This window comes from Chrysemys picta, chromosome 17 (assembly GCF_011386835.1).
Source record: "Chrysemys picta bellii isolate R12L10 chromosome 17, ASM1138683v2, whole genome shotgun sequence".
In the NCBI taxonomy this organism is placed as follows: Eukaryota; Metazoa; Chordata; order Testudines; family Emydidae; genus Chrysemys; species Chrysemys picta.
Genome location: NC_088807.1, coordinates 21,517,472 through 21,537,572, shown reverse-complemented (window position 1 = coordinate 21,537,572; position 20,101 = coordinate 21,517,472). Strand labels below are relative to the sequence as shown.

Sequence of the window (20,101 nt, the reverse complement as noted above, 5' to 3'; positions counted from 1 at the left end):
CGACCCCTTCCCGCTGGGGACAACCAATGGGAGGAGGCGACTCCCGTCTGAACCCGTCAGTTTGTAAGAATGATGGAGAGAGAAACCAATGGGCGTCAGAGGTTTGCTTAAACGCCGCCCCACTGCTGAGATTGAGCTCTAGGTCGACCAATGAGACCCCGCAATGGGTTCAACAGCCTGCCATACTAGTTATTGACATTCAGACTGGCCAATCAGTGCCTAAGAATCTAACACACGCTCCTCCTTGGTTAGATCGACAGCTCAATCAGCGAATGAGAGTCCGAATAGTCTTAAATCACACTTTGGTCGTCAATCACTATAAATGATAGACAAGCCAGCCAATAGGAGACCGATCCTGCCAATCACTGCCCTCCACCCCTAACTCTTCCCAGAGGACGGACTTGAAAGAGAACAGGCTGTTGCTAAGGGCCTAGTGGGGCCTTGTCCGTTGCTATGGGCCTATCGCTATGGATAATTAATCAGCCCATCGTGAATATTAATGAGACCCTTATTAATATTCAGCCCACAGGTGGCATGGACCCTGCCCCCCCCCGGTCAATCCAGGGGGCCTGTCACCAGGGCAACCAGACAGAGACAGACAGACAGACCCATCAACACCCCCATAGCCAGCCCCATAACCTCCCCCGTCCTCCACCCCGTCTGCCCCACAGATACCCCCCAGCCACCCCTCCCTCCTCCGCCCCATAACCTCCCCCCTCCTCCACCCCGTCTGCCCCACAAATACCCCCCTAGCCACCCCTCCCTCCTCCGCCCCATAGCCTCCCCCCTCCTCCACCCCGTCTGCCCCACGGATACCCCCCTAGCCACCCCTCCTCCTCCGCCCCATAGACAGCCCCATAACCCCCCCTCCTCCACCCCCTCTGTCCCATAGCCACCCCCATAGCCACCCCTCCCTCCTCCACCCCATCTGCCCCACAGATACCCCCCCAGCCACCCCTCCTCCTCCGCCCCATAACCTCCCCCCTCCTCCACCCCGTCTGCCCCACAGATACCCCCCAGCCACCCCTCCCTCCTCCGCCCCATAACCTCCCCCCTCCTCCACCCCGTCTGCCCCACGGATACCCCCCTAGCCACCCCTCCCTCCTCCGCCCCATAGACAGCCCCATAGCCACTGCCTCCCTCCTCCACCCCCTCTGTCCCATAGCCACCCCCTCCTTCCTCCACCTCCTCCACCCCATAGACCACGCCACAGACACCCCCTCCCTTCTCCACACCATAGACACCCCTCCCTCCTCTGCTCCACAGACAGCCCCTCCCTTCTCCGCCCCATAGCCAGCCCCATAGCCACCCCTTCCCTTCTCCACCCCCTCTGTCCCATAGCCACTCCCATAGCCACCCCTGTAGACACCCCTCCCTCCTCCACCCCATAGACCACGCCACAGACACCCCCTCCCTTCTCCACACCATAGACACCCCTCCCTCCTCTGCCCCACAGACACCCCCTCCCTCCTCCACCCCATAGACACCACCTCCTCCACCCCCTCTGTCCCATAGCCACTCCCATAGCCACCCCCTCGCTCCTCCACCCCCTCTGTCCCATAGCCACTCCCATAGCCACCCCCTCGCTCCTCCACCCCCTCTGTCCCATAGCCACTCCCATAGCCACCCCCTCCCTCCTCCATCCCCTCTGTCCCATAGCCACCCCCATAGCCACCCCCTCCCTCCTCCACCCCATCTGCCCCACAGATACCCTCCAGCCACCCCTCCCTCCTCCACCCCATAGACAGCCCCATAGCCACTCCCTGCTCCAACCTCTCTGCCCCATAGACACCCCCATGGCCTCCCCAATACCCACCCCCATAGACAGCCCTGCCATGTGCCCATGAAGCCACCAGGGTTTGGGAGTGAGGGGCACCGGCTGGGCTGGGGGGTGGGGCTAGCGGGAGGCTGTGGGTCGGGATTGAGGGGCACTGTCAGGGCTGGGGGTGGACTAGCGGGGGGCTGTGGATCGGGAGTGAGGGGCACCGGCAGGGCTGGAGGGAGGGGCTGGGGGGGCTGCGGGTCGGGAGTGAGGGGCACCGGCAGGGCTGGAGGGAGGGGCTGTGGGGGCTGCGGGTCGGGAGTGAGGGGCACCGGCAGGGCTGGAGGGAGGGGCTGGTGGGGCTGCGGGTCGGGAGTGAGGGGCACTGGCAGGGCTGGGGGGTGGGGCTAGTGGGGGGCTGCCGGTCAGGATAGAGGGGCACAGGCAGTGTCTGGCTGGCACCCTGTGCCCCCAATGCCCTGCCAAACCCCGTGTCCCTGATGACGAGGGAAGGACCAGGCTGGATGCCCAGGGATGGAATTAGCCGCTGGGGAGGGGTGGGGGGGGAGCTGGGCCAGCGGGGTCCTGCTGAGGGAACAGCTGGCCATGTCTCCCCCCCTTTCCCCCCCCGCTAATCCCCATCTCTAATTTCCTGCCCTTGGGCTCAGGATGGTGGGGGAGGGGGGAAGGGCTGGATTTGGACCTGGCCCCCCCTCCCTGGGGTCACCCCTTGGTGCGGGATGAGCCTGATCAGACAGCGCCACCCCTCCCCCCATCCCGGCCAACCCCCATCCCATGACCCAAGATTAGGGGCACTCGAGGGGTTATTTTGGGCCTCCCCCTTATCGTCCGGACAAGGTGTGAGAGAGACGCTGCGGCAGCGCCAGGCCGTGAGCGCGTCAGCGGCTGGAGTGGGTGCTGAGCACCGAGGTCCCCACACCCTGCCCCATGACAGCCTGGGCTGCAGGAGGGGGGGGCTGTGGGGGGGGGGAGCCGGGCTGGGCGGCGTTAGTAGGGTGCACTCTCCCCGGCCCTGGCTGTGGCTCAGGGGCCGGGATTAGTGATAGAAACTGTCAGATTTATCCGAGCTCTCAGCCCTCCTCCAGCTCTCCCCAAACCCTCTGTCATCCCTCTATCATCCCTCCCTCCCTTCCTCCATCATCCCTGCATCCCTCCATCCCACCCTGCATCCCTCCATCATCCTCCCTCCCTCCATCATCCCTGCATCCCTCCATCATCCCTCCATGCATCTATCATCCCTCCTCCATCCAGCTCTCCCCAAACCCTCCGTCATCCCTCTATCATCCCTCCCTCCCTCCCTCCATCCCTCCATCATCCCTGCATCCCTCCATCCCACCCTGCATCCCTCCGTCATCCTCCCTCCCTCCATCATCCCTGCATCCCTCCATCATCCCTCCATGCATCTATCATCCCTCCTCCATCCAGCTCTCCCCAAACCCTCCGTCATCCCTCTATCATCCCTCCCTCCCTTCATCCATCCCTCCATCATCCTTGCATTCCTCCATCCCACCCTGTATCCCTCCATCATCCTCCCTCCCTCCATCATCCCTGCATCCCTCCATCATCCCTCCATGCATCTATCATCCCTCCTCCATCCAGCTCTCCCCAAACCCTTCGTCATCCCTCTATCATCCCTCCCTCCCTTCCTCCATCCCTCCATCTCCCTCCCTCCCTCCCTCCCTCCATCATCCCTGCATCCCTCCATCATCCCTCCATGCATCTATCATCCCTCCTCCATCCAGTTCTCCCCAAACTCTCTGTCATCCCTCTATCATCCCTCCCTCCCCTCCATCATCCCTGCATCCCTCCATCATCCCTCCATGCATCTATCATCCCTCCTCCATCCAGCTCGCCTCAAACCCTCCGTCATCCCTCTATCATCCCTCCCTCCATCCCTCCATCATCCCTGCATCCCTCCATCATCCTCCCTCCCTCCCTCCATCATCCCTGCATCCCTCCATCATCCCTCCATGCATGTATCATCTCTCCTCCATCCAGCTCTCCTCAAACCTTCCGTCATCCCTCTATCATCCCTCCCTTACCTCCATCATCCCTGCATCCCTCTATCATCCCTCCCTCCCTTCCTCCATCCCTCCATCATCCCTGCATCCCTCCATCCCACCCTGCATCCCTCCATCATCCTCCCTCCCTCCGTCCATCATCCCTGCATCCCTGCATCCCTCCATCATCCCTCCATGCATCTATCATCCCTCCTCCATCCAGCTCTCCTCAAACCCTCCTCCATCCCTCTATCATCCCTCCCTTCCTCCATTCCTCCATCATCCCTGCATCCCTCCATCCCACCCTGCATCCCTCCATCATCCTCCCTCCCTCCCTCCCGCCATCATCCCTGCATCCCTCCATCATCCCTCTATCCATCTATCATCCCTCCTCCATCCAGCTCTCCTCAAACCCTCTGTCATCCCTCCATCATCCCTCCCTCCATCCCTTCCTCCCTCCCTCCATCCATCATCCCTGCATCCCTCCATCCCACCCTGCATCCCTCCATTATCCTCCATCCCTCCCTCCCGCCATCATCCCTGCATCCCTCCATCATCCCTCCTCCATCCAGCTCTCCTCAAACCCTCTGTCATCCCTCCATCATCCCTCCCTCCCTCCCTTCCTCCCTCCCTCCATCATCCCTGCATCCCTCTATCCCACCCTGCATCCCTCCATCCCTCCACCCTCCATCATCTGTGCATCCCTCCATCATCCCTCCATCCATCCATCATCCCTCCTCCATCCAGCTCTCCTCAAACCCTCCGTCATCCCTCTATTATCCCTCCCTCCCTCCCTCCCTCCCTCCATCATCCCTGCATCCCTCCATCCCACCCTGCATCCCTCCGTCATCCTCCCTCCCTCCATCATCCCTGCATCCCTCCATCCCACCCTGCATCCCTCCGTCATCCTCCCTCCCTCCATCATCCCTGCATCCCTCCATCATCCCTCCATGCATCTATCATCCCTCCTCCATCCAGCTCTCCCCAAACCCTCCGTCATCCCTCTATCATCCCTCCCTCCCTCCATCCAGGAGCGGCGCCAGTGTTTTTGGCGCCCTAGGCGGGGGTCCTTCCGCGCTCCTGATCGTCATCGGCAATTCTGCGGTGGGGGGGGGGGTGTCCTTCCACACTCCCGGTCTTTGGGGCACTTCGGCGGCGGGTCCCGGAGTGAGTGAAGGACCCGCCGCAGAATTGCCACCCCCCCAAATCCTGGTGCCCTAGGCGACCGCCTAGGTCGCCTAAATGGAAGCGCTGGCCCTGCCTCCATCCCACCCTACATCCCTCCATCATCTGTGCATCCCTCCATCATCCCTCCATCATCCCTCCTCCATCCAGCTCTCCTCAAACCCTCCGTCATCCCTCTATCATCCCTCCCTCCCTGCCTCCATCCCACCCTGCATCCCTCCATCATCCATCCATTCCTCCATCATCCCTAAATCTCTCCCTCCATCCCTCTATAATCCCTCCTCCATCCAGCTCTCCTCAAACCCTCCATCATCCCTCTATCATCCCTCCCTCCCTTCCTCCATCCCACCCTGCATCCCTCCATCATCCATCCATTCCTCCATCATCCCTAAATCTCTCCCTCCATCCCTCTATAATCCCTCCTCCATCCAGCTCTCCTCAAACCTTCCATCATCCCTCTATCATCCCTCCCTCCCTTCCTCCATCCCACCCTGCATCCCTCCATCATCCATCCATCCCTCCATCATCTCTAAATCTCTCCCTCCATCCCTCTATAATTCCTCCTCCATCCAGCTCTCCTCAACCCCTCCGTCATCCCTCTATCATCCCTCCCTCCCTCCCTCCCTCCCACCCTGCATCCCTCCATCCCACCCTGCATCCCTCCATCATCTGTGCATCCCTCTATAATCCCTCCTCCATCCAGCTCTCCTCAAACCTTCCATCACCCCCCCACTCCCCCCCGGGAATCTCTCTCTAGTTCTAGGAAATGGATTCTGCTGCTGGTTATTTTGGGCATCTGAGCCCTGGCCAGGAACCACCTGAACAGACCCAGCCTGCCTGCTGCAGGGCTGGGGAGAGAGGGGTCCCTGGGGGGGATTTCTGGGGGGGGCAGCGTTAGCTGATGGGGTGGGGAGGGTCCGGGGGGGGCAGTGACACCCACCAAACCCCGTTCACCACCCAATAATCAGAAGGAGCCGATTTCCCTCTCCAAAGCCTCTTTATTTCTGTGCCATCAGGCATCGCTTTGGGGCCACTTGAGGGGGACAGACAGACGCACGGACAGACAGGTGGAGTCAGGATCTGCCCAGTCAAGCTGGGGCTGCTCCTTCCATCCCAGCCCTACAACCAGCCCCCAACAACTGCCCCCCATTCCTCCAGGAATGGACCCCTCCCAACAACCACCCCCTGGGAACTGACCCCCCCACACGCCCAGGAATGGACCTTCCCAAAACCCAGCCCCCCAGGAACTGCCCCCTAACACCGAGACCCCCAGGAACAGTCCCCAGCCCCCCAGGAATTGACCGCCCCAAAACCCAGCCCCCAGGAACAGCCCCCAGCCCCCCAGGAATTGACCCCCCCAAAACCCAGCCCCCAGGAACAGCCCCCTAACAACCAGCCCCCCAGGAACAGCCCCAAGCCCCCAGGAATGGACCCCCAAAAACCCAGCCCACAGGAACTGCCCCCCAACACCCAGCCCCCCAGGAATTGACCCCCCAAAACCCAGCCCCCCAGGAATGGACCCCCCCAAACCCCTGCCCCCAGGAACTGCCCCCCAACACCCAGCCCCGCAGGAATTGACCCCCCCAAAACCCAGCCCCCGGGAACAGCCCCCTAACAACCAGCCCCCCAGGAACAGCCCCAAGCCCCCAGGAATGGACCCCCCAAAACCCAGCCCACAGGAACTGCCCCCCAACACCCAGCCCCGCAGGAATTGACCCCCCCAAAACCCAGCCCCCCAGGAATGGACCCCCCAAAACCCAGCCCACAGGAACTGCCCCCCAACACCCAGCCCCCCAGGAATTGACTCCCCCAACACCCAGTCCCCCAGAAACTGCCTCCCTACCCTCCCAAGAACTGACCCCTTCAACAACCAGCCCCCCCAAAACTTTCTCCCTACCCCCCCAAGAACTGACCCCCAACAGCACCCAGGAGCCAAACCTCCAACCCCCAAGGGAACTGCCCCCCAATCCTTCCAACACCCAGAAACGGACTCTCCCAAACTCACCTCCCCCAGGAACCGACCCTCAACCCCTCCCCATCCGCCCCACCCACCCCGGCCCGGTGCCCTACGAGCCCCCTTCCCCACTGGCGCCGTCCCATCACGTCTCCGTGGCCCCGTGGCCGCCTGTGGCCCCGTCCTCCTCCTCCTCCTCCTCCTGCTCGCGCAGGGCCAGCTCGTTAACGTAGCAGAAGGAGGCACGTGGGGCGCTGGGCGGGCTGGGGCTTGGGCGCTGCTGGCCCAGCTCCCGGGCGCTGCAGCGGGGGGTGCCGGGCACCGGGTAGGTGCGGTGGAAGTGACGGAAGTCGACCCGGTAGCGCCCGCGGCGGCAGCGGGCCAGGACGGGGGCGAAGCGGTGGCCCCAGCGCAGCTCGCCCGGCAGGTAGGAGGTGCGGCACTGCGTGGTCATGGCCGTGGCCTCCACCATGCCTTCCAGGATGGCCACCAGCTCGAAGTCGGCCCGGGCCAGCTGGGCCGGCCCCAGCCCGTAGAAGGGGCTGGCGTCGTCGATCTCGTGCACCACGGTGAGGGGCGAGACCAGGAAGAGGCGGTCGGAGCCGCTGTCGAAGCCCACGTCCACGTCCCGCTGATCCAGGGGCAGGAACTCGCCCTCGGGGGTCACGCGGGGCTGCGGGGGGAGGGACGGGGCGGGGGGGGGTTAGTGATGGGACGGAAGCTGGGAGACCCACCCCATCAGCCCCCCCTCCTCAGCCACTGGATCTGTGGCCCTGCCCGCTTCGGCCCCCTGACCCTACTCCCCTCCCAGAGCTGGGGAGAGAACCCAGGAGTCTTGCTTGATTCCCAGCCACTCTCTGCTCTAATCACTGGAGCCCATTTCCCTCCCAGATCCAGGGAGAGAACCCAGGAGTCCTGATTCCCAGCCCCTCCCTGCTTTAACCACTAGGCCCCACTCCCCTCCCAGAGCCAGGGAGAGAACCCAGGAGTTCTGGCTCCAAGCCCTCCCCCCCAACCACTAGGCCCCACTGCCCCCCCCCAGAGCCAGGGAAAGAACCCAGGAGTCCTGATTCCCAGCCCCTCCCTGCTCTAACCACTAGGCCCCACTGCCCTCCCAGAGCCAGGGAGAGAACCCAGGAGTCCTGGCTCCCAGCCCGCTGCTCTAACCACTAGGCCCCACTCCCCTCCCACAGCCCCCGCCGGGCCCCACCTGCAGCAGCTGGGCGCGGACGTGGGCTTCCACCAGGTGGCTGTGGCGCAAGTTGGCCACGCGCCACATGAGGCAGAGCTTGCCGTCCCGCAGGGCCACCACGGCGCAGCGGCTGAAGAGCAGCGTCTGGTTGCGCTTCTTGGGCTTGGCCATCTTGGCCATGACGGCCCCCAGCAGGAAGGCGTCCAGCAGGCAGCCGGCCACGCACTGCAGCACCACGGCCAGCACGGCGGCCGGGCACTCCTCCGTCACGCTGCGCGAGCCGTAGCCGATGGAGGTCTGGGTCTCCAGCGAGAGCAGGAAGGCGCCCAGCAGGCCGGTGACCTGGGTGAAGCAGGGCGGGCGCGGGGCGGGCGCGGGGCCCAGGTCGCCGTGCAGGGCGGCCACCAGCCAGAAGGCCAGGCCGAAGAGCAACCAGGAGAGCACAAAGGCCAGCGAGAAGAGCAGAGCCAGCCAGCGCCAGCGGGCGTCCACGCAGGTGGTGAACAGGTCGCCCAGGTACCGCTGGCTTTTCTCGCCCAGGTTGACGAACTCCACGTTGCAGTGCCCGTCCTTCTTCACGAAGCGGCTGTGGCGGGGCGGGGCCCCGTCCTCCTCCTCCTCGTCCCGCAGCGGCTCCGGCCCCATGGCCCGGGACACCCCCCGGCTCAGAGCCTCGGCGGGCGTGGGGCGGTTAGCGGGAGACGGCGACCTGGGACAGCCCCGGGGCCCTGCCCAGCCTGCAGAGGGGGAGAGAGAGACAGAGGGGCAGGGTTGAGGAGAGGGGGTCATGGGGCTCTGGGGCGGACGGCAGGTGGCCAGGGCAGAGATGTGGCATGGGGCAGGGTGTCCTGCTCCCCCGGATCAGCCCCACGAGCCCATCTACCCCGGTATCCTGCCCTCTCTGTGCCCCCTGGATCAGCCCCACGGGCCCATCTACCCCGGTATCCCGCCCGCTCTGTGCCCCCTGGATCAGCCCCTCGGGCCCATCTATCCCGGTGTCCCGCCCTTCCCTTGTCCAAGAGGGAATCACCAGACAAAGTCGGGGAGGGAGGTGTGAGATGTGGGGGTTAAACAGGAGTTTGCGGGTGCACAGAATAGTCCCGTGGGGTTCTGGGAGCTGTGGAGGGAAAGAGGCCCCGGAAAAGGGAGGAGTTTTGAGAGACACCCCCCCCACGCCCCAAGACCCCACACTCAGGTCTGGCTTCCTAGGGTGTCTCTTCCCCCAAAAGGCAAATTAATCCCCACCACCAAGCAGGGACACAGTTCAGTATCCTGTCCCCATTCTCCACAAGGGGAAACTGAGGCAGGGATTTGCCCAACACCATACAGCAAGGGAGCCAGAAATGGAACCCAGAAGTCCTGACTCCCAGCACCGCCCCCAACCCCTCAATCCCACTCCCCTCCCCAAGCCAGAGGTCAGGCCCAGGGGCTATGACTCTGCAATGAGAATTTGGCAGGGGAGAGGGGCGGACACATGTCTAGAGCCCCCTACACACACACTGCAGGGACCTGGGATTGCCCTGAGCGCCCAGCCCCTGTAGCCGCCACCAGCCTCCCCGTCCCCTGCTGCAGCTTATGTTGCTCCGTGCAGCGGGGAGGTGGTGGTGAGGGGGGGAGGGCTGTAAGTGGCATTTCACGACAAAGTCAGTATCTAATCTCTGGTAAGGGATCCAGCCCCTGCCAGTCCCCTCCCCCAGTCAGTCAGTCCCCTGCCCTGGGGTCAGTGCCCCCTAGAGGGGAAAGGCCCCATGCCCAATTCCCTGCCCCCTGAGCCAGCCAGTTCCTGCCCTGGGACCAGTACCCCCATAAGACCATAAGAACGGCCACACTGGGTCAGACCAAAGGTCCATCTAGCCCGGTGTCCTGTCTACCAACTGTGGCCAATGCTGGGTGCCCCAGAGGGAATGAACAGAACCGGGAATCAACAAGTGATCCATCCCCTGTCGCCCATTCCCAGCTTCTGGCAAACAGAGGTAGGGACCCCGTCCCTGCCCATCCTGGCTAATAGCCACTTATGGACCTATCCTCCAGGAAATTATCTAGTTCTTTTTTTAACCCTTTTGTAGTCTTGGCCTTCACAACATCCTCTGGCAAGGAGTTCCACAGGTTGACTGTGCGTCGTGTGAATAAATACTTCCTTGTGTTTGTTCTAAACTGCTGCCTTGTAATTTCGTTGCATGACCCCTAGTTCTTGTGTTATGAGAAGGAGTAAATAACACTTCTGATTTACTTTCTCCACTCCAGTCATGGTTTTATAGACCTCTATCCTATCCTCCCTTAGTGGTCTCTTTTCCAAGCTGAAAAGTCCCTGTCTTATTAATCTCTCCTCATACGGAAGCCGTTCCAGACCCCTAAGCGTTTTTGTTGCCCTTTTCTGAACCTTTTCCAGTTATGATCTATCCCTTTCTTAATGTTTCCAGCCTTCTGTTCGCTTTTTTGGCTGCCGCTGCACGTTGCGTGGATGTTTTCAGAGAACTCGCCACACTGACTCCAAGATCTCTTTCCTTGAGTGGGAACAGTTGATTTAGACGCCATCGTTGTATATGTAGAGCTGGGGACGATGCTTTCCAATGTGCATTACTTGCCTGATCAACATCGAATTTCATCTGCCAGTTTGTTGCCCAGTCACCCCCGTTTGGGGAGATCCCTTCGTAGCTCTTCGCAGTCTGCCTGGGACTTGACTATCTTGAAAAGTTTACCCCCTTTTTCCATGGGGTCCCCTGTCCCATTCCCCACCCCTCTGAGGCAGCTGGTCCCCTCCTTGGCCCCCGCATCGAGTTTAATCTAGCTAAGCTTCCTCCATCCCGCACTGCGTCACAGTCCGTCGCCCCCCCCCCCCACGGCTTCCAGGCCAGGGTTGAGCACCCCATTGGTGGGGGGAGGGCAGGAGGGATGGAGCAGGGGCCTGCCTATGTCCTGCCCCCCCCACTGCAGGGCACCTCCCCCCGGCCAGCCCATATCTGATGGGTGAGCTAGAGGGGAGCCCTGAGGTTGGCACAGCTGAGGAAGGGGGTGTGTGTGCAGAGCCCCTGGCGTGGGGAGGGGGGAGAGGATTTGGGGGGCTGGGAATGGGGAGCACCTGCCTCACAGGCCCATCTACCTGGTACCCTGCCCCCCCTCCCGGCCCCCTGGGATCAGCCCCATTGGCCCATCTACCCTGGTACTCCGCCTCCCAGGGACCACTCTAGCCTGGGATCCCTGCCACTGTCCCATCCCCGCCGGGCCCCATAACCCCAGCAGTGCTGGGGAATTGGTTACATGAGGCGGTGCCCAGATAAACCGGGCGAGCGCCCCGTGCTGCACAGCGAATGGGAACCCCCCAGGGTGCCTGCCGGTCAGAGCTGGAGGGAACCCTTCCCTGCCCCACACATGGTGGCTGCTGAGACTGAGGGGGGAGCAGCCGGCACTGCCATGCCCCCCTCACAGCCCCCCCGCCCCTCTCTCATTCCGCCAGTGCCCCCCAGAACCGCCACGGGGCAGTGCCAGGAGGGGCCTTCAGGCTCCGTCCTTGAGCTGCCAGCCTGAAGGACATTGAGCTAAACCAGGCTGGTCCCTGCCGGATCTGGGAGACGCTGCCTGGTGCAGTGGTGGTGGGGGGGCTGCCCCCCCAGGTCACGCCAAGGGCTGGGGGGGCAGGCAAGGGAGGGAGGCCCCAGGCCACTGCCCCATCTTGAGGCTGGGGGGCAGCAGCATTTGGGGGCAACCTTAAATCAGGGGTTGTACCCCCTTCCCTTGCCCCCCCTGCTGGCACCCCATTGGCGTCCTGTTTCCTTGCCCCACAGGGATCCCTCCCATTGGCCCCCCACCCCCAGCCTGTCCAATGGATCCCTCTTCACCCCTCCACCCCCATTGGCTCCCGATCCCTGGCCCCTCATTGTCCATCCACCCCACTGCCTCAGCCATCTATCTCCCCCCACCCCTCAGCCATCTATCTCCACACACCCCTCAGCCATCTATCTCCCCCCACCCCTCAGCCATCTATCTCCCCCCACCCTTCAGCCATCTATCTCCCCCCACCCCTCAGCCATCTATCTCCACTCACCCCTCAGCCATCTATCTCCATCCACCCCTTACCCATCTCTCTCTCCCCACCCCTCAGCCATCTATCTCTCCCCACCCCTCAGCCATCTATCTCCATCCACCCCTCAGCCATCTATCTCTCCCCACCCCTCAGCCATCTATCTCCATCCACCCCTCAGCCATCTATCTCCATCCACCCCTCAGCCATCTATCTCCCCCCACCCCTCAGCCATCTATCTCCCCCCACCCCCCTCAGCCATCTATCTCCCCCCACCCTTCAGCCATCTATCTCCATCCAACCCTCAGCCATCTATCTCCACACACCCCTTATCCATCTATCTCTCCCCACCCCTCAGCCATCTATCTCCATCCAACCCCTCAGCCATCTATCTCCACACACCCCTTATCCATCTATCTCCCCTCACCGTCCAGCCATCTATCTCCATCCACCCCTTACCCATCTCTCTCTCCCCACCCCTCAGCCATCTATCTCCCCCCACCCCTCAGCCATCTATCTCCATCCACCCCTCAGCCATCTATCTCCACACACCCCTTATCCATCTATCTCCCCCCACCCCTCAGCCATCTATCTCCATTCACCCTTACCCATCTCTCTCTCCCCCCCCTCAGCCATCTATCTCCATCCACCCCTCAGCCATCTATCTCCACACACCCCTTATCCATCTATCTCCCCTCACCCTCCAGCCATCTATCTCCCCCCACCCCTCAGCCATCTATCTCCACACACCCCTTACCCATCTATCTCCCCCCACCCTTCAGCCATCTATCTCCCCCCACCCCTCAGCCATCTATCTCCCCCCACCCCTCAGCCATCTATCTCCACACACCCCTTATCCATCTATCTCCCCCCACCCCTCAGCCATCTATCTCCCCCCACCCCTCAGCCATCTATCTCCACACACCCCTTATCCATCTATCTCCCCCCACCCTTCAGCCATCTATCTCCATCCACCCCTCAGCCATCTATCTCTCCCCACCCCTCAGCCATCTATCTCCATCCACCCCTCAGCCATCTATCTCCCCCACTCCCTAGCCATCTCTCTCCACACAGCCCTTACCCATCTCTCTCTCCCCACCCCTCAGCCATCTATCTCCATCCACCCCTCATCCATCGAGCCCCACACTCCTCTGTCTAGCTAGCTATAGATGCATCATCCATTCATCCCCCACGTTGCCCGTATCCATCCACCCTCCCCACACACCTCATCCAAAAATCCATCCACACTCCCCACACACCTCTCTAGCTCTCCATCCATCCTTCCCCCACATCTTCCGTATCCATCCATCCCCACACACACCTCATCTGCCTATCCATCCCCTTACACCCCTCCCCTCTAGCCATCCATCCCCACACACACCTCATCCAAAGAGCCATCCACCCTCCCCACATACCTCTCTAGCTCTCCATCCATCCTTCCCCCACATCTTCTGTATTCATCCATCTCCACACACACCTCATCTGTCCATCCATCCCCCTACACCCCTTCCTCTATCCATCCATCCCCACACACACCTCATCTGTCCATCCATCCCCCACCCCTCCCTTTATCCATCCACACACACCTCATCTGCCCATCCATCCCCCACACCCCTCCCTCTATCCATCCATCCATCCATCCATCCATCCCCACACACCATATCTGTCCATCCATCCCCCACACCCCTCCCTCTATCCATCCATCCATCCCCACACACACCTCATCTGTCCATCCATCCCCCCCACACCCCTCCCTCTATCCATCCATCCCCACACACCATATCTGTCTATCCATCCCCCACACCCCTCCCTTTATCCATCCACACACACCTCATCTGTCCATCCATCCCCCCACACCCTTCCCTCTATCCATCCATCCCCCACACACACCTCATCTGTCCATCCATCCCCCACACCCTTCCCTCTAGCTATCCATCCCTCACACACCTCATCTGTCCATCCATCCTCCACACCCCTCCCTCTAGCCATCCATCCCCCCACACACCATCCATAGATCTATCCACCCTCCCACACACCTCTCTAGCTCTCCATCCATCCTTACCCCAGCCCTGATCCATCCATCCTCCCACACCTGATCTGTCCATCCACCCCCACCCCTCCCTCTAGCCACCCATCCACACACACCTCATCTGTCCATCCATCCTCCAAATCCCTCCCTCTAGCCATCCATCCATCCATCCACACACACCTCATCTGTCCATCTCTCTTGGGCATTTATACCTGCGTGGTCTCCTCGTCATCCCCAGTGGGGACAGCTCCGATACCGCCCCCACCCCGGGGGAGCGACGGACCTGGCAGCGGTACTGGGGGGCAGGACGCCCGAGGGAGTGGAACCAGCCCCCACATCCCTGGCTCTATCCCAGGATCCCCTGCCCCAGGTCCCTGCCCCGGCCCAGCCAGGATCCCCGTACCTGTTCGAGATCAGACTTCTCTTCATCTCTCCGCTGGCACTGATCCCTTCCCTTCTTTTTCACTCTATCGCCTCCCCCCCCTTTCCCCTTCCCTCACTTTTCTCTCGCGCCTTCCAGAGACTTTCTCGCTCCCTTCTTCTTGTGGACGTCGGAGGGTCTGGCTGGGTCGCGCTCTCTATCGCTGTGTGTGTCACACTCACTCGTTCCTCCCCCCCCAACACACACACGTGGGAGTTGCAGCCACTTGGCCCCTGGCCCAGCCCTGGGATGAGCTCTCTAAGCTGGGGGGGGGGGGGGAAGGGTGCGGGGGGGGGGAGGGGGAACGCTGCCAGGTCCCACCCCCAGCTTGAGTAGAATTGGCCGCGCCGGCCACCAGTCTGCAGCTGGAATCTGGTTCTAGGGCCACTGGAGCAAGTGAATGTGTCAGAGGGAAGAAAGAAAGAAAGAAAGAAAGAAAGAAAGAAAGAAAGAAAGAAAGAAAGAAAGAAATTTCTCCTTCCTTTCCTACCTTTATCACTTCTTTCTCTCCATCCCTAGCTCTTTTTTTGTTCTTTGTCTCTCCCCAGTTTCTTTCTTTCTTTCTTTCTTTCTTTCTTTCTTTCTTTTCTCCTCCCCCATTCTCTCGCTCGCTCTGTGCCGTTGCTGCTCTGACTGCCCGGCTGAGAGCAAAAGGCGAATCAATGGATGGAAAATGCTCCCAGGGGATGGGCTGCGTCCTGCGTCTGCTAATCATCCCAGGCCCCGCTCACCCCTCGGATCGATGCACTGCATCCCACGGCCTCGCTGTTACCAGAGCCCCACGCCTCTCCCGGCGCCAAGAGGCCTCTGGGGTGGGGTGCGGGGGCTGGGTATACGGGACCTCTCACCCGGCACTGGGATGCAGCCCCTCTGGGGTGGGGTGCGGGGGCTGGGTATATGGGCACCCCTCACCAGATGGTGGGGCGCAGGGTGGGTGCAGGGGCTGGGTATACAGGGACCCCACGCCAGATGCTGGGATGCAGCCCCTCTGGGGTGGGGTGCGGGGGCTGGGTATATGGGACCCCTCACCCAGCACTGGGATGCAGCCCCTCTGGGGTGGGGTGCGGGGGCTGGGTATATGGGGACCCCTCACCAGATGGTGGGGCGCAGGGTGGGTGCAGGGGCTGGGTATACAGGGACCCCTTGCCTGATGCTGGGACGCAGCCCCTCTGGGGTGGGGTGCGGGGGCTGGGTATCTGGGACCCCCTTGCCCGTCACTGGGATCTAGACCCAGGCGGTACAAGGCCCTAGATCTCTGCCTTGGGTTGTGCCTGGAGCCCTCTGCCATCTGCAGGCTGCTGTCTCCCTCCTGTGGGCAGATGAGGGATTGGCAGCCACCCGGGGGGGCAGCTTCCCCTTTCCCCTCCCTGTGCCCCATTTCCTAAGGGGAGGGGGCGGGAGTTAATTTCCCCCCTTGAAGAGTGGGGGCTCATGGGAGTTGTAGTTTTAGTCTGAAAGGGGTGGGGGGCTGAATTGGAGCCCAGCTCATGTGACCCCCCCACCTGTACACCCCCCCCACACACCCATAGAGCCCCCCCCCCATGCCCATACATCTTCCCAGGGAGTGGAGCTGGACAGGCTGCTAGGAGATGGCTGGGGGGACCCTACAATAACAAACCAGCGTGTGTATCCCCCTGCCTCCAAGAGACCCTACAATAACAAAACAGTCTGTGCAAATCCTTGCTCCCAAGAGAACCTGCAATAACAAAGCAGCCTATGGGAGACCCTACAATAACAAACCATTGTTTACGCAACCCAAAAGCTTGAGACATCCCCCCCCACGGAATAAGAAACCATTCTGTATGCAAACCTAGGCTCCTGAAAGACCCTACAATAACACACCAGTCTGGGAGGAACTCCTGTGCTTCTGAGCAACCCCTACAATAACACACCAATCTGGGAGCAAGTCCAGTGCCTCTGAGCAACCCTACAATAACAAACCAGTCTGGGAGCAAGTCCAGTGTCTCTGAGAGACCCTAATATATGGAAATATACCTATCTCATAGAGCTGGAAGGGACCCCGAAAGGTCATCGAGTTCAGCCCCCTGCCTTCACTAGCAGGACCCTACAATAACAAACCAGTCTGGGAGCAAGTCCAGTGTCTCTGAGAGACCCTACAATAACAAACCAGTCTGGGAGCAAGTCCAGTGTCTCTGAGAGACCCTACAATAACACACCAGAGTGCGCAACCAAGAGCCCATGGGAACTCCTGCCAAAATAATGTTTCAATGCAACCCAGCGACTCGGTTTGGTTTCAAGCAGTCAACCATTTTATTATGAGCACAACAGATGAGCATTGCAATGGCACCGTATTCTGCAGCCGTACAGTCACGTGCAGACGAGGATAATGCTTGCGAAACGCTGGCCGAGAAAGGGTGAACTACATCGCTGGGCGGCCATGGGGGGGTGTCAGAGGTGCCCCAGTTAATCGTTATTTACCCTCCCCCCAACAGGAGGACAGGGGCGGCATTCCAGGAACTCAGAAGGCGGCAGGTTTCAAGCTGAGCAGCTGTGTCGTGGCATGTGGCTGACCTGCGGAACTCACCGCCACATGATCTGGCAGAGGCTCAAGAGCTTAGCGGGATTCCGGCGAGGAGCAGACATTTATTACCAGTATCATTTATTCCCCGTGTTGCCATAGCGCCCGGGAGACCCCAGCCACAGAGCGGGCCCCCCCTTGTGTTAGGCGCTATACAGCCACCGAGTATTTATACGGGCCCCGAACACATCCCGAGTTCTACCCATCGGAGCTGCGAGGCAGCTATATGTGATGGGAGAGGGGACCACACTCCCTCCCCAGGGCAGGTAACTAGTTGTGGGTGGCCTCCCCTGAAGGAGCGGCCCCTTGGCACTGTCAGAGACGGGATACCGGACTCGATGGGCCCCCGGGCCAGATAGACTTACTGGCGTTCCAGCACCGGGGTAGGGTTTATACCCGGGTTTGGGGGGGTCCTGTTCTGCGGGGTGCTGCACACACCATCACCAGAACTGGGAACCCCATCACACCGGGTGCTGCATGAGAACAGCACCCCCCCATCGTGCACAGACCCCTCGACCGAGAGCAGGCCCCCAACATGCAGAGACCCCCAGTGAGAGACGGGCCCTGCCTGAGGAGCTCCCGGACGATTCTCCCCATTGTACAGATGGGGAAACTGAGGCACGGCGGGATGAAGCAACTTTCCCACGGTCACACGGGGAATCTGTGGCCCAGCCAGGAAGGGCAGAGCTGACCCCGCCTTGCCCAGGGATGGCTCGACGCCATCCCCAAAATACCAGGGTATCAGGGTCACACCCGGATCCAAGATCACGGGGCAACCCTATCATTAGTCATAATTATTATTAATTATTTATTAATTCATTAACCTAGGGGTCCATAGCCAGGGCCTGAGGCTACACAGTGCTGGGGGCTGAGACGCGGCTGCCTTTGGGGACTGGGTCTACAGGGACCCCTTGCCCAGCGCTGAGATGCGTCCACCTCTGTGGTGGGGGCATCGGGGCTGTTTATACCCACTTTCACCCTGACCTTCCAGTAGGATTAGAATCCACAACTCCCCTCTGCTGCCAAAGAACCTCCAGGAGAATCCCCGCCCACTCCTGACAGTGCGGGGCCAATGACACACAACAGGCAGTGCCGAGGGTGTCCAGCAGGGGGCATCCACGCCCCTCCGGCTGGTCCCCCCTTATGGCACTGCAGTGCATCACAGGGCAATAGGGCCAGGTCTAGCACAGTGTGTGGGGGTCGCCCCCTAGTGGTGAGTGAGGGTAGGGCTGTTCCCACACTGACAGCATCAGACGCAGCTGCTGGTGCTTTTGGCTCACAAGTTTTGGGGGGTGGTGGTCAGCTCCTGCTGCTGGTACATCTGGGATGTGTTCATTGGGGGGGGGGGGAACAAGCCGCCCCCTTTTCATCCCCCCGGCAGACCAGGGGTTTAAACTGTTTTAATATATGCATTAAAATGGATATAAAATAATATTAAAATTCCTTCTAAAGGGCTGCAGGGACTCAGGGTGGTCCAGAGAGTCACACAGCAGGTTGAGTGGCAGAGCTCCAGAGGGGACCCAGGAGTCCTGGATCCCACCTCTGCCCTGCTCTAACCATTGGACCCTACTCCCCTCCTAGAGCTGGGGAGAGAACCCAGGAGTCCTGGCTCCCAGCCCCATGTACTATCCACAGGACCACTCTGCTCCTCTATTAATGAAACTTACGTGTGTCTGATCCTCCCTTCAAATCTCCAGCTCTTTGCCTCGACCCCATCCAGTAGCAGGGAGTTCCACAGGTTAATTCCATGTTGCCATGAAATGCGAATTAGCGGCGCTGGGCCCAGCCACCCACCTGCTCCGGCAGTTACAGCTCAGCAGGGAAAAGGCCAGCCGGACGCCTGGGTTTTGTGCCGGGGCAGGGGTTCATAGATCCCCATCTGCAGCCTCCACGCTGCATGGGGAGGGAGGGGGGGAGGTGAATAAGCACATGTGGCAGTGACAAGGGTGCGTGGGTGTCATGCCACGGGGGCCGATGCTCCACGTCCTGGCACCTTCACTGGGCCGGGGCCCAGAGCTGGGGGAAGGGAGAGAGGAAAGGGTGGGTTCAGAACATGCCTGAGACATGCCAACATGCTTAGAACACGCCTAAAACGTGCAAACATCTCCCCCTTCCTCCCCCCAACCATTCCAGACAGGCCATCGACCCAGCAACATCTTTGGCTGCGTCCCCACAGCCCCGGGGGTCAGGGCTTGGGCTCGGTCCAGCCGTCCTGGGCTCTGCACCATCAAACAATCAGCACAGCTGGGGGTGTGGGGGCAGGCAGGGCTGGGCTAGCAGGGGCTGTGGGTTGGGAGTGAGGGGCACCGGTGGGGCTGGGCGGGGGGCACAGGGCTAGCAGCGGGCTGCGGGTCGGGAGGGAGGCACCGGTGGGTCTGTGTTCTGTTTATCAGACTCACCTAGAAGAGGAGATAACTGATTAGCAGAGAAATCAGGAGGGTTGCTCCGAGTCCACCTGCAACACAAAGAAACCATGGGAGAGGAAAACGTTACTGCTCTAACCCTCTACACCCCTGTCCCCTCCCCGAGCTGTGGCAAGAACCCAGGAGTCCTGACTCCCAGCCCCCACTGACCTCCCAGAGCCACGGATTGAACCCAGGAGTCCTGGCTCCTAGCTCCCAGTCCCGTCCCCCCCCGCGCTCTAACCACTAGACCCCACTCCCCTCCCAGAGCCACGGATTGAACCCAGGAGTCCTGGCTCCCAGCCTCCTCCTGCTCTAACCACTGGACCCCACTCCCCTCCCAGAGCCAGGGAGAGAACCCAGGAGTCCTGGCTCCCAGCCCCCCCACTCTAACCACCAGCCCCCACTGGCTCTGGGCTCCAAGCTGACCAGCTGCTGCACTGAGCCCCCTACCTGAGTTTCCAGGGGGGTGTCTCCAGGCACCGCTGGGGGCAGAGCGCTGCCTGTCACTCTGCTTCCTGACCAGGAGGCTCCCAGGACTGGCTTTAGGTACAAAGCAAAGGTGACAGGCTCAATTC

At 61.2% G+C, this 20,101-nt stretch overlaps 1 protein-coding gene across 3 annotated transcripts; it reads right to left on the bottom strand.

Annotated features, from left to right (window-relative positions):
* Positions 1 to 7,018: 7,018 nt before the first annotated feature.
* KCNJ14 (potassium inwardly rectifying channel subfamily J member 14) lies at positions 7,019 to 15,215 on the bottom strand. Of its 3 annotated transcripts, none has more exons than XM_042847870.2 (3): positions 15,073 to 15,215; positions 8,133 to 8,851; positions 7,019 to 7,595 (listed from the first exon to the last, which is right to left on the bottom strand). In XM_042847870.2, the coding sequence occupies exons 2-3, from the start codon at positions 8,757 to 8,759 to the stop codon at positions 7,068 to 7,070; spliced, it is 1,155 nt and encodes a 384-aa protein (XP_042703804.2). In that variant the 5' UTR covers positions 8,760 to 8,851; positions 15,073 to 15,215; the 3' UTR covers positions 7,019 to 7,067. The 3 variants fall into 3 exon arrangements, with proteins under 3 accessions (XP_042703804.2, XP_042703803.2, XP_005312677.2); XM_042847869.2 differs by lacking the exon at positions 15,073 to 15,215 and adding an exon at positions 14,662 to 14,773; XM_005312620.5 differs by lacking the exon at positions 15,073 to 15,215 and adding an exon at positions 14,565 to 14,723.
* Between the last annotated feature and the right edge of the window lie 4,886 nt (positions 15,216 to 20,101).